Below are 13996 nucleotides of genomic sequence, written 5' to 3' on the forward strand. Positions count from 1 at the left end.
TTGGACTCCGGATGGTACCCTGAAGATAGACTGGCAGAAGCCCCCATGAGTTGGCAGAAGGCCTTCCAAAACCTTGAGGCGAACTGGGGACCTCTGTCAGAAACCATATCTTGAGGAATGCCGAAGACTCGGAACACATGATTAATTACCAACTCAGCCGTTTCCTTGGCAGAAGGTAACTTAGTCAGAGGGACGAACCTGGCCGCCTTTGAAAACCTGTCGATTATGACTAGGATAGTAGTATTGCCATGGGATGGAGGAAGTCCAGTAATAAAGTCCAATGAGATATGGGACCAGGGTCTGTGGGGAACAGGTAAAGGGTGAAGGAGTCCTTGAGGGCGGAGGTGAGAAGATTTGCCCTGGCAGCACACGGGACAGGCATTGACGAAAGTGGCAACGTCTTCTCTTATGGTAGGCCACCAGAACTTACGCTGGATGAACTCCAAGGTGCGACCTACGCCCGGATGACAGGTGAGGCGAGAGGAGTGCCCCCACAGAAGGACCTGAGTCCTCACTGCCTTGGGGACAAACAACCGATTGGCAGGACCTCCTTTCGGGTCCGGTTCGCTAGCTTGAGCACGTCTCACGGTATCCTCAACTTGCCACGAGATCGGAGCCACAATCTTAGCAGCAGGAAGGACAGGCATGTCCGTGTCATCTCGAATGGCAGGAGCGTAGACTCGGGACAGGGCATCCGGTTTGAGATTCTTCGACCCGGGCCGATAGGTGAGGATAAACTGGAATCGATTGAAGAAAAGAGACCATCTAGCTTGTCTAGAGTTCAACCGCTTCGCCTGCTGGATATACTCCAGATTTTTGTGGTCCGTAAGCACTTGAAACGGGTGAGAAGCCCCTCGAGCCAGTGTCTCCATTCCTTCAATGCCATCTTAACCGCTAGGAGTTCACGATCCCCCACATCGTAGTTCCTCTCAGTCGGGGTAAGCCGGTGTGAGAAGAAAGCGCACGGATGAAGCTTCTTGTCTTCACCCCTCTGAGACAGGACAGCTCCAACACCAACCTCTGATGCGTCTACCTCCACCACAAATGGTTCATCCGTAGTCGGTAGTATCAGGATGGGAGCAGAGAGAACGCGCTGCTTGAGTCCTTGGAAGGCCGTCTCAGCTTCTCTTCCCCACAAAAACCTTGCATTGCCACCCTTGGTTAAAGCTGAGAGAGGGGCTGCCACCAAGCTGAAGTTCTTGATGAACTTGCGGTAAAAGTTTGTGAAGCCCAGGAAACGCTGAACTTCCTTAACGGATTTGGGGGTGGGCCAATCCGCTACCGCCCCTACCTTCCTGGGGTCCATTTGGACTCGACCGGGTTCCACTACAAATCCCAGGAATTGTACTGGATGAATGGAATTCACATTTTTCCGGCTTAACGTACAGATGGCTGTCCAGGAGGCGTTTGAGTACTTGTCTGACATGCTTAGTGTGTTCTTGAAGGGAGCTCGAAAAGATGAGGATGTCATCCAAGTAAACGAACACAAATATGTTAAGCATATCCCTAAGCACATCGTTTATGAGCGCTTGGAACACCGCTGGGGCGTTGGTCAGGCCGAAGGGCATCACCAAGTATTCATAGTGACCAGTAGGCGTGTTGAAAGCGGTCTTCCACTCGTCACCAGGTCTGATCCGCACAAGATGGTATGCGTTCCGCAGGTCAAGCTTAGTGAAAACAACTGCTTCCTGGAGCAGCTCGAAGGCTGTGGCCATAAGGGGTAGCGGGTAACGGTTACGGACGGTTATGGCATTGAGTCCCCGGTAGTCGATGCAAGGACGTAATCCACCGTCTTTCTTGGCCACAAAGAAAAACCCTGCTCCCGCCGGGAGGTGGATGGACGCATGAGGCTCTGCTTCCAGATGCCCCTTATGTGGTGTATCCATAGCAGCCTGCTCGGGTGGAGATGCTAGGGAAAAGATCCGACTCCCTGGGGGGCAAGTGCCCGGAAACAGGTCGATGGGGCACCGTAAGGTCTATGGGGTGGTAGCATGGTGGCCCTCTGTTTGCTAAACACCAGTTTGAGATCATGGTAACACCAGAACTCGGGTCAGGTCGATGGATTCTAAAGACTCGGGAGTAGAACTCGGGGAATTCTGGAAAATACAAGTAGCTTCGGGCAACGTAGGACCCCACTGCTTGATAGTGCCCACAGACCAGTCAATGAGGGTTATGGCTGTGAAGCCAGGGGTATCCAAGGACGAGAGGGAACCGGAACAGGAGATCAAATGAAAGTTCATCAATTCCTGGTGTTGTGAAACTGAAAGTCGCAAGGAGGTAGTGACATGAGTGACAAGTCCAGATCCCAAAGGGCTTCCATCCAATGTAGTGACCTCATGGGTTCACTTAGAGGTTCAGAGGGAACGCCATTCTCCTTCGCCCAGACACCATCCATGAAGTTACCTGCGGCTCCAGAGTCTACCAAGGCTTGAAGGTGAAGCTTGTGGTTGTCCCAGGAGAGGGTGACTGGAATGAGCAGACGGGAGTTGGACGGATGGGAGGAGGTTATGTTTCCCATTACAGTTCCCCCCGGTCTGTACGGGACAGAGCGTTTCCCTGGAGCCCGGGACACGTGGAACGGAAATGGCCCGGTTTGCCGCAATATAGACAGCGTCGCTCCCTCATCCGGCGGTCTCTCTCAGCCTGGGAGATGCGTCCAATCTGCATGGGTTCCGATGGAGCCAGCGAGGATAAAGGTGGGGACTCGGAGCTGGGACTGATAGGGGCTAGAGGTCTACGGCTGAGTTCTCTCTCTCAGACGCTGGTCAATGCGTGAGGCCAACTTGATCAGGGACTCGAGATTGTCCGGTGGTTCCCGAGTGGCCAGTTCATCTTGGATAGTGTCGGGAAAGGCCTTTCAGAAAGCACACCGTGAGCGCTCGTTGTTCCAGCCACTTGCTGCTGCCACCGTGCGGAACTGGATGGCATAGTCCGTCACGCTGCGCCAACCTTGGTGGAGAGTCAGGAGCTGTTTGGCTGAGTCAGAACCACTGCTTGGGCCTTGAAACACTCGTTTGAATTCCTCAGCAAAGGCAGAGTAGCTGGCACAGCAGGAACTATGGGCATCCCACAGCAGTAGCCCAGGCCAGGGCTTTTTCCGACAGCAGGGTGATGATATAAGCGATCTTAGACCGGTCGGTGGGAAACGACGAGGGTTGTAGCTCAAAGGAGAGAGAACATTGGGTGAGAAACCCTTTACAAGCACTTGGATCACCTGGAGAACCTTTGGGGAGGTGGAAGACGAGGTTCAGCCAGGGGTTAATCTGAGAATCTGAGGTACTGGGACGGGAACTGTTGCCGGGGTAAGACGATCAGATATTTGCTTTGACTCAGTTACAGCAGCTCTGTCAGGAGGAATTCACCCAAAATTCACCCAACATATTGTGGGACGCTTGTGGAAGGCTACCCGAAACGTCTGACCCAAGTTAAACAATTTAAAGGCAATGCTACCAAATACTAATTGACCTTATGTAAACTTCTGACCCACTGGGAGTGTGATGAAAGAAATAAAAGCTGAAATAAATCATTCTCTCTACGATTATTCTGCCATTTCACGTTCTTAAAATAAAGTTGGGGTCCTAACTGACCTAAGACAGGGAATTTTTACGAGTATTAAATGTCAGGAATTGTGAAAAACTGAGTTTAAATGTATTTGCTAAGGTGTATGTAAACTCCCGACTTCAACAGTATATTGGGCAGCAGCCTCTAAGGTGCAGAGTTGAGTAAATCAAATCAAATCAAATGTATTTATATAGCCCTTCGTACATCAGCTGATATCTCAAAGTGCTGTACAGAAACCCAGCCTAAAACCCCAAACAGTAAGCAATGCAGGTGTACAAGCACGGTAGCTAGGAAAAACTCCCTAGAAAGACCAAAACCTAGGAAGAAACCTAGAGAGGAACCAGGCTATGTGGGGTGGCCAGTCCTCTTCTGGCTGTGCCGGGTGGAGATTATAAGAGAACATGGCCAAGATGTTCAAATGTTCATAAATGACCAGCATGGTCAAATAATAATAATCACAGGCAGAACAGTTGAAACTGGAGCAGCAGCACGGCCAGGTGGACTGGGGACAGCAAGGAATCATCATGCACTGTAGTCCTGAGGCATGGTCCTAGGGCTCAGGTCCTCCGAGAGAGAGAAAGAAAGAGAGAAAGAGAGAATTAGAGAGAGCATACTTAAATTCACACAGGACACCGGATAGGACAGGAGAAGTACTCCAGATATAACAAACTGACCCTAGCCCCCTGACACATAAACTACTGCAGCATAAATACTGGAGGCTGAGACAGGAGGGGTCAGGAGACACTGTGGCCCCATCCGATGACACCCCCGGACAGGGCCAAACAGGAAGGATATAACCCCACCCACTTTGCCAAAGCACAGCCCCCACACCACTAGAGGGATATCTTCAACCACCAAATTCCCATCCTGAGACAAGGCCGAGTATAGCCCACAAAGATCTCCGCCACGGCACAACCCAAGGGGGCGGCAACCCAGACAGGAAGATCACATCAGTGACTCAACCCACTCAAGTGACGCACCCCTCCTAGGGACGATATGAAAGAGCCCTAGTAAGCCAGTGACTCAGCCCCTGTAATAGGGTTAGAGGCAGAGAATCCCAATGAAAAGAGGGGAACGGGCCAGGCAGAGACAGCAAGGGCGGTTCGTTGCCCCAGAGCCTTTCCGTTTACCTTCACACTCCTGGGCGAGACTACACTCAATCATATGACCCACTGAAGAGATGAGTCTTCAGTAAAGACTTAAAGGTTGAGACCGAGTTTGCGTCTCTCACATGGGTAGGCAGACCATTCCATAAAAATTGAGCTCTATAGGAGAAAGCCCTGCCTCCAGCTGTTTGCTTAGAAATTCTAGGGACAATTAGGAGGCCTCCATCTTGTGACCGTAGCGTACGTCTAGGTATGTACGACAGGACCAAATCAGAGAGATAGGTAGGAGCAAGCCCATGTAATGCTTTGTAGGTTAGCAGTAAAACCTTGAAATCAGCCCTTGCCTTGACAGGAAGCCAGTGTAGGGAGGCTAGCACTGGAGTAATATGATCAAATTTTTTGGTTCTAGTCAGGAGTCTAGCAGCCGTATTCAGCACTAACTGAAGTTTATTTAGTGCCATGTCCGGGTAGCCGGAAAGTAGAGCATTGCAGTTGTCTCTCCTGAGGTCTCATCAATGTGGATAGGGGGAAGGCGCTCTCTGCTGTTTCATGAAGTCCACGAAACACATTTTGTGTTTGTGTGCAAATGTACAATATATTCATATTGGTATACTTACCCATTCTTTTGACCGGTTGCAAAGGAGGCCCTCGACGTAAGAAGAATGGAGGCAATTGTTGGTAAGATTAACATTGTTTGGTGCTCCCTAGCGGCGCAGCTACAGTTCTAAGGCACTGCATCGCAGTGGTGGGCCGGGCGCTTGCAGGGTGACTTTAATCGTCAGTTGAGCGTTGTTTCCTCCGACACATTGGTGCAGCTGGCTTGCTGATTAAGCGGGCGGGTGTTAAGAAGTGCGGTTTGGCGACCTTTGCCTCTCTCGGGCCTGTTGGTGAGTTGAAGCAATGAGACAAGATCGTAATTGGATATCAAGAAAATGGGGAGGAAAAGGGGTTAAAACACAAAAAAATATTTTAAAAATGAAATAATCGGTTAACTTTGTTTATCTAATGTTTTTCTGTTTTGTCTTATGTGACCTATGTTAGCAGATGATTGAGAATGGCTTAGAATTGGCTGTCTCTTGTGTTTGTCTTTATTTTCTAAAAGGTTACGTGGTGGAGAAAAAGTGGACCTGAAGATCATTCAGCTTTGACTTAACTAAGATATGAACTCAAAGGGATTAACACAAGTATAAGCTTATTATGTATTGTTTGATGATATAACTACAGTTAAGAATCTTGAGGAAATAACTTGTGCACTAGTGTAGTAGGGACACAGTAGTGAAACAAGAAGATGTCAATTGTGATTTTGAATAGGCAAACTGTACTACATGTGTCAGTTTTCAATAGTAATTCAAAATGGTTTATGTATGAAATTAAGGATCAGGAGCAATTTAGTTGTGATTAGTAGTGACACAACACTAAACACACAAATGTCAGTAGTAATTCAATAAGCATTGAGTAGGCATACTGTTCAGCAATAATGTGTAGGCATTACATAGTAATTCAATAGTGAACATGTAGGAATTGTGTTGTTATGTGCAGGTTTTAAGTAGTAGATACCCAAAGGCTCAGAAGTTACACAGTAGTCATTAAGGGAGAATTATATAATGATTTTAATAGGAAATATAGTGTTCACCAATTTATCACTCATTACTACTTCAATTAGTACAAAATCACTGCTGGTTTGCTCCACAGCTCTATAGCAAACAAGTAGTAAAACCAGCAGGTTTTGTGTAGATTTTGAGCAGTAGTGATGTTAGTAAGTGACAGACGAAAATGACTGGGGGCAGGGATGGTCCAAAATAGGGGAGGGTTGTCAAACTGTGTTTTTGCTTTGGGTGGGTTGTGTAGTTTTTCATTGGGCACAGGGCAGCATAGTGCATTTTCTTCCCCTGGTTTACATTCACTCTTCTGCTCCTATTTTCCCTATAAACAATGGCTTGACTTACTTTTGATATTATCCTGAATAAAGTTGAGAAACATTTGTGAAGGTTTGTTATGGTGTGGCAATTATTCAACTTTACAGTTGCTTCTTCAGGCCTGTGATGCACCCTTGTGCTCCAACTACTCCGACAATTGAACTTGAGGGAGGAAGTCTGTTTTAGGCCCACCATGGTTTCTCTAATAATCTAACAATACAATGCTTAGCTTTATACAAAATATTCAGATCGAAAATGAACAAATTAGCCTCCTCCTGTAATTCTATAGCAGACGCAGTAGCCATCGAACATAAAGATATGAATGTCAGTGTCGTAGGCACTGTATCACTATATCTCTATAGTTCTGGGTTTAGGCCCAAGCTTCTATTCCTTAATAAAGGCTTTATATATTTTTATTTATTTAATCTTTATTTAACTGGTAAGCAAGTCAATTTAAGAACAAATTCTTAATTACAATGACGCCCTACCCCGGCAAACCCTAAAAGTGTTGGGCCAATTGTGTGCCGCCCTATGGGACTCACAATCACAACCGGTTGTGATACAGCCTGGAATCGAACGAGGGTCGGTAGTGAAATGCAGTGCCTTTGACCGCTGCACCACTCGGGATCACAAGTAAACAGTGCATTCGGAAAGTATTCAGACCCCTTTACTTTTCCCACATTTTGTTAAATTACAGCCTTATTCTAAAAGGAATTAAATAGTCCCCCATAAATTTACACACAATACCCCATAATGACAAAGCAAAAAAAAAAATGAAATATCACATTTACATAAGTGTTCAGAGCCTTTACTCAGTACTTTGTTGGTGCACCTTTGGAAGCAATTACAGCCTCAAGTCTTCTTGGGTATGATGCTACAAGCTCGGCACAACTGTATTTGGAGAGTTTATCCCATTCTTCTCTGTAGATCCTCTCACGCTCTGTCAGGTTGGATGGGGAGCGTTGCTGCACAGCTATTTTCAGGTCTCTCCAGAGATGTTCAATCAGGTTCAAGTCTGGGCTCTGGCTGGGCCACTCAAGGACATTCAGAGACTTCTCCTGCACTTCTCCTCCACTCCTGCATTGTATTGGCTGTGTGCTTAGGGTCGTTGTCCTGTTGGATGGTGAACCTTCACCCTAGTCTGAGGCCCTGAGCACTCCTGAGCAGGTTTTCATCAAGGATCTCTCTTTACGTTGCTCCGCTTATCTTTCCCTCGATCCTGACTAGTCTCCCAGTCTCTGCCGCTGATAAACATCCCCAAAGCATGATGCTCCCACCACCATCCCACCACCATGCTTCACAGCAGGGATGGTGCCAGGTTTCCTCCAGACGTGACGCTTGGCATTCAGGCCAAAGAGTTTAATCTTGGTTTCATCAGACCAGAGAATCTTATTTTTCATGGTCTGAGAGTCTTTAGGTGCCTTTTGGCAAACTCCAAGTGGCTTCCGTCTGGCCACTCTACCATAAAAGTCTGATTGGTGGAGTGCTGCAGAGATCGTTGTCCTTCTGGAAGGTTCTCCAATATCCACAGAAGAAATCTGGAGCTCTGTCAGAGTTCTTACTAACCTCCCTGACCAAGGCCCTTCTTCCCTGATTGCTCAGTTTTGCCGGGCGGCCAGCTCTGGGAAGAGTCTTGGTGGTTCCAAACTTCTTCCATTTAAAAATGATGGGGGCCACTGTGTACTTGGGGACCTTCAATGCTGCAGAGACTTTTTGGTACCCTTCCCCTGGTCTGTGCCTCAACACAATCCTGTCTCGGAGCTCTATGAACAATTCCTTCGACCTCATGGCTTATTTTTTTGACAACAGTGGGACCTTATATAGACAGGTCTGTGCCTTCCAATCAATTGAATTTAGCAAAGGTCCAATCAAGTTGTAGAAACATCTCAAGGATGATCAATGGAAACAGGATGGGCCTGAGCTCAATTTCTAGTCTTCAGAAGTGTCTGAATACTTATGTAAATAAGGTATTTATGTTTATTATTTTTAATACATTTGGAAAAAATAAAATATAAAACTGTTTTTGCTTTGTCATTATGGGTTGTGTGTAGATTGATGAGGGAAAAAAGTTTTAGAATAAGGGTGTAATGTAACAAAATGTGGAAAAGGTCAAGGGGTCTGAATACTTTCTGAATGCACTGTATATCTGTCCAGTACACGAAGTGTAGACTTTAGGCTAAAGTTGAGTCAATGTCAGTGATATCAGCATGAGTTAATTTGGGTAGTGCAATGTCCCTGACTTGTTTGTCTGCTTTCTGTTGTTTGTGGGCTCTGTCTTTCCCTTAGGAGTAATGTGGTCCCTGGGATGTGCTGCAATCTTATTTTCTGTTGTGAATTATTGATGAACTTTCTGTAATGACTTCAGTAATGACATATCCTAATTGCCTTTATGTGAGAAAACAAGAGTCAAAGGTTAAAGAAAATGGTAAAGCATTTGTTTTCTGAAATAAAATAGTCTTACATTAATAATCAATGGCCTGGGTTGGTAAATGGAAGTGTAATGAAGTGTGGTACTGTTGTTGTATCATCACGCCTGTATTTCTGTGGAGGAACAATGGTTTGTTGTAATCTTTCAACATGCTTGCTTGTCAGGGATCAGTGGTCAAAGGCTATAATTTAACCCACTGGGAAAGGTACAGTTGTCTAGCATATCCTGTCTTCCACCTGACCTTAAATGTAATTTACTGTCTACCAAATGGAAAGAATTGTAAACAATCCTAAAGCCATGTTGTTGACATTACACAGAGCGGTAGGGGTGTTACAGCAGGAGTTGTAAGTAGGCACAACTGGGTCTCAAAGCAATGTACACTACTGTTCAAAAGTTTGGGGTCACGTAGAAATGTCCTTGTTTTTGAAAATAAAAAGAAAATGTCCATTAAAACATCAAATTGATCAGAAATATAGTGTAGACATTGTTAATGTTGTAAATGACTATTGTAGCCGGAAACAGCTGATTTTTAATGGAATATCTACATAGGCATACAGAGGCCCATTATCAGCAACCATCACTCCTGTGTTCCAATGGCATGTTGTGTTAGCTAATCCAAGTTTATAATTTTAAAAGGCTAACAGATAATTAGAAAACGCTTTTGCAATTATGTTAGCACAGCTGAAAACTGTTATGCTGTTTAAAGAAACAATAAAACTGGCCTTCTTTAGACTAGTTGAGTATCTGGAGCATCAGCATTTAGTGTTCGATTACAGGCTCAAAATGGCCAGGAACAAAGTACTTTCTTCTGAAACTCATCAGTATATTCTTGTTCTGAGAAATGACGGCTATTCCATGCGAGAAATTGTCAAGAAACTGAAGATCTCCTACAACTAGCCACTTTAAACAATGCTACCTAATATAATGTTTACATACCCTACATTATTCATCTCATATGTATACGTATATACTGTACTCTATATCATCTACTGCATCCTTATGTAATACATGTATCACTAGCCACTTTAACTATGCCACTTTGTTTACATACTCATCTCATATGTACAGTGCCTATGCGAAAGTATTCGGCCCCCTTGAACTTTGCGACCTTTTGCCACATTTCAGGCTTCAAACATAAAGATTTAAAACTGTACTTTTTTTGTGAAGAATCAACAACAAGTGGGACACAATCATGAAGTGGAACGACATTTATTGGATATTTCAAACTTTTTTAACAAATCAAAAACGGAAAAATTGGGCGTGCAAAGTTATTCAGCCCCTTTACTTTCAGTGCAGCAAACTCTCTCCAGAAGTTCAGTGAGGATCTCTGAATGATTCAATGTTGACCTAAATGACTAATGATGATAAACACAATCCACTTGTGTGTAATCAAGTCTCCGTATAAATGCACCTGCACTGTGATAGTCTCAGAGGTCCGTTAAAAGCACAGAGAGCATCATGAAGAACAAGGAACACACCAGGCAGGTCCGAGATACTGTTGTGAAGAAGTTTGAAGCCGGATTTGGATACAAAAAGATTTCCAAAGTTTTAAACATCCCAAGGAGCACTGTGCAAGCGATAATATTGAAATGGAAGGAGTATCAGACCACTGCAAATCTACCAAGACCTGGACGTCCCTCTAAACTTTCAGCTCATACAAGGAGAAGACTGATCAGAGATGCAGCCAAGAGGCCCATGATCACTCTGGATGAACTGCAGAGATCTACAGCTGAGGTGGGAGACTCTGTCCATAGGACAACAATCAGTCGTATGTTGCACAAATCTGGCCTTTATGGAAGAGTGGCAAGAAGAAAGCCATTTCTTAAAGATATCCATAAAAAGTGTTGTTTAAAGTTTGCCACAAGCCACCTGGGAGACACACCAAACATGTGGAAGAAGGTGCTCTGGTCAGATGAAACCAAAATTGAACTTTTTGGCAACAATGCAAAACGTTATGTTTGGCGTAAAAGCAACACAGCTCATCACACTGAACACTCCATCCCCACTGTCAAACATGGTGGTGGCAGCATCATGGTTTGGGCCTGCTTTTCTTCAGCAGGGACAGGGAAGATGGTTAAAATTGATGGGAAGATGGATGGAGCCAAATACAGGACCATTCTGGAAGAAAACCTGATGGAGTCTGCAAAAGACCTGAGACTGGAACGGAGATTTGTCTTCCAACAAGACAATGATCCATAACATAAAGCAACATCTACAATGGAATGGTTCAAAAATAAACATATCCAGGTGTTAGAATGGCCAAGTCATAGTCCAGACCTGAATCCAATCGAGCATCTGTGGAAAGAACTGAAAACTGCTGTTCACAAATGCTCTCCATCCAACCTCACTGAGCTCGAGCTGTTTTGCAAGGAGGAATGGGAAAAAATTTCAGTCTCTCGATGTGCAAAACTGATAGAGACATACCCCAAGCGACTTACAGCTGTAATCGCAGCAAAAGGTGGCGCTACAAAGGATTAATTTAAGGGGGCTGAATAATTTTGCACGCCCAATTTTTCAGTTTTTGATTTGTTAAAAAAAGTTTGAAATATCCAATAAATGTCGCTCCACTTCATGATTGTGTCCCACTTGTTGTTGATTCTTCACAAAAAAATACAGTTTTATATCTTTATGTTTGAAGCCTGAAATGTGGCAAAAGGTCACAAAGTTCAAGGGGGCCGAATACTTTCGCAAGGCACTGTATATACTGTACTCGATACCATCTACTGTATCTTGCCTATGCGGCTCTGCACCATCACTCATTCATATCTTTATGTACATATTCTTTATCCCCTTACACTGTGTATAAGAAATTCGTTTTGGAATTGTTAGTTAGATTACTTGTTGGTTATTACTGCATTGTCGGAACTAGAAGCACAAGCATTTCGCTACACTCGCATTAACATCTGCTAACCATGTGTATGTGACAAATACAATTTGATTTGATTTGATTTGAACTCTGTGTACTACTCCCTTCACAGAACAGCGCAAACTAGCGCTAACCAGAATAGAAGGAGTAGTGGGAGGCCCCGGTGCACAACTGAGCAAGAGGACAAGGACATTAGAGTGTCTAGTTTGAGAAACATATACTGTAAGTGGTAACACTTAGAACAGACTATGGTCATTCAAAGAGAGTGGGATGTGAGCTGTAGTGGTATCTCACTTGGAGGCTACCAGTTTGTCAAGCTGGGCGAAATGAAAAGTACATGATAATGATACATGAATTAGGAGGCTCTTCCAATTGTTGCGGCATGAGGGAATGATAAAAAAGGGGGAGAAAAACACACAACATTTATGGGCACATCCAATATTGACAATGAACAATGTGCTGTAACCCTCACGTGCAGTTGCCAAGAGACCAGATCACCTTGTTGTCTTGTGATTGGTAACTAGATGGACACGTGATGGTGTTATGTTGTGTTTGTGTGAACGCTTTATATGAAGACGAGGACAGGCAAATCCACCATTCACTCCACTCACTCCAAGAAACTCAGAGAAACACCAACACAGGGACCCTCTGACTCATTGTTAGGATTTCTTCTCTCAATGTAGACTTATCCTAAAAGAATACATTTACAAAATGATGTACGTTGATTACATCTTGAGTGTATCTTTAGATTTGATCTGTTTTGTTTCCTATGAAGAGTATGGCTACATTTATGTTTGCAAATTTAGATCATGCATTTATGGACTTATATTACACTTAACCTGTGTTATTTCTTTACAGATATGAATCACTCTGAGACCATGTATAATACAACAGGAGCTACCATTCAGAGGCTGTATGGGGTACCTGTGAAGGCTGTCCTGTACATGACACCATGTCTTCTCTTCCTCTATGTAAATTGTGTTATGCTGTTCACCTTGATGAGTAAGCCTGTCTTTCAGGAAACCACTCGCTATATTCTATTTGGCCATTTGCTTTTCTCTGATTCTCTCCACCTTACTATGAGTATGGTGATGTATATGCTTGCTGTGACCAGACTGAAGATAATTAGCTATGTTTGTATGGTTATGTCTTCTTCTGCGGGAATCATTGCAATAATCTCCCCTTTCAACCTGGCTGTGATGTCACTGGAGAGGTATGTGGCCATCTGCTTCCCACTGAGACACGCTCAGATTGCCACCTGCAGGAGGACACATGTGGCCATCGCTGTGATGTGGGTCTTGGGCTCCTTACACTCTTTCATTGAAGTCTTTGTGTTTGTTACAATTGAGTCTACACCTTTTACTATGCAGATTTTCTGCAGCAGGAACAATCTATACACACAACAGATTTATATAGAGTTAAACATAGCTTTCACCACGTTGAATTTTGTGACAGTAGGTGTCATCATTACCTACACGTACATCGCCATCCTGGTCACAGCTAGGTCTGCTTCCTCTGGCAAGACTTCAGCCAGTAAGGCCCACAAAACAGTGCTCCTACACCTGATTCAGCTGGGCCTGTGTCTCTCCTCCACCCTCTTTAACACTATTAACACCTTGATTCACTGGCACATGGACCCTGTGGTGGTGATGCATATTCAGTATGTTCTGTTTGTAGGCCTCATAATCTTCCCCAGGTGTCTGAGTCCTCTCATATACGGCCTGAGAGACACAACATTCAAACACATCTTCAAATATTATTTTGCCTTCGGCTTCGGAAACTCAGTAAAGCCAGTGGTGACTGTTTCATGATGTACTGCAAAGATACAGAGATCTGTGTATGTACTGTATTTGCTTTTCAGTCACTTGTACCTTGAGTGATTGTTTTCTAAGAAATAACAGAAAGATTATGTTGGACTTATTTGGAAATCAGTCATGTATCATTTTATGTTTTCTTTTTACAAACTTGAGAACAAAATAATAAAGATGTGCATATATAATTTGATACCTGTTGCTAAGCTTAAATAGTTTAGGGAAAATAATTGTAATCTGTCACTAAATAAGATGATACCATTGTGTAAAAAAAATCAACCTAAGTCAGAAATGTATTTGTAAATGAT

At 44.2% G+C, this 13996-nt stretch overlaps 1 protein-coding gene across 1 annotated transcript; it reads left to right on the forward strand.

Moving 5' to 3' along the window:
• Positions 1–12755: 12755 nt before the first annotated feature.
• On the forward strand, positions 12756–13688 carry LOC135539121 (odorant receptor 131-2-like). The gene has a single exon (XM_064964972.1). The coding sequence runs from the start codon at positions 12756–12758 to the stop codon at positions 13686–13688; it is 933 nt and encodes a 310-aa protein (XP_064821044.1).
• Positions 13689–13996: the final 308 nt, after the last annotated feature.

This window comes from Oncorhynchus masou, unplaced genomic scaffold (genome assembly GCF_036934945.1).
Source record: "Oncorhynchus masou masou isolate Uvic2021 unplaced genomic scaffold, UVic_Omas_1.1 unplaced_scaffold_3053, whole genome shotgun sequence".
In the NCBI taxonomy this organism is placed as follows: Eukaryota; Metazoa; Chordata; class Actinopteri; order Salmoniformes; family Salmonidae; genus Oncorhynchus; species Oncorhynchus masou.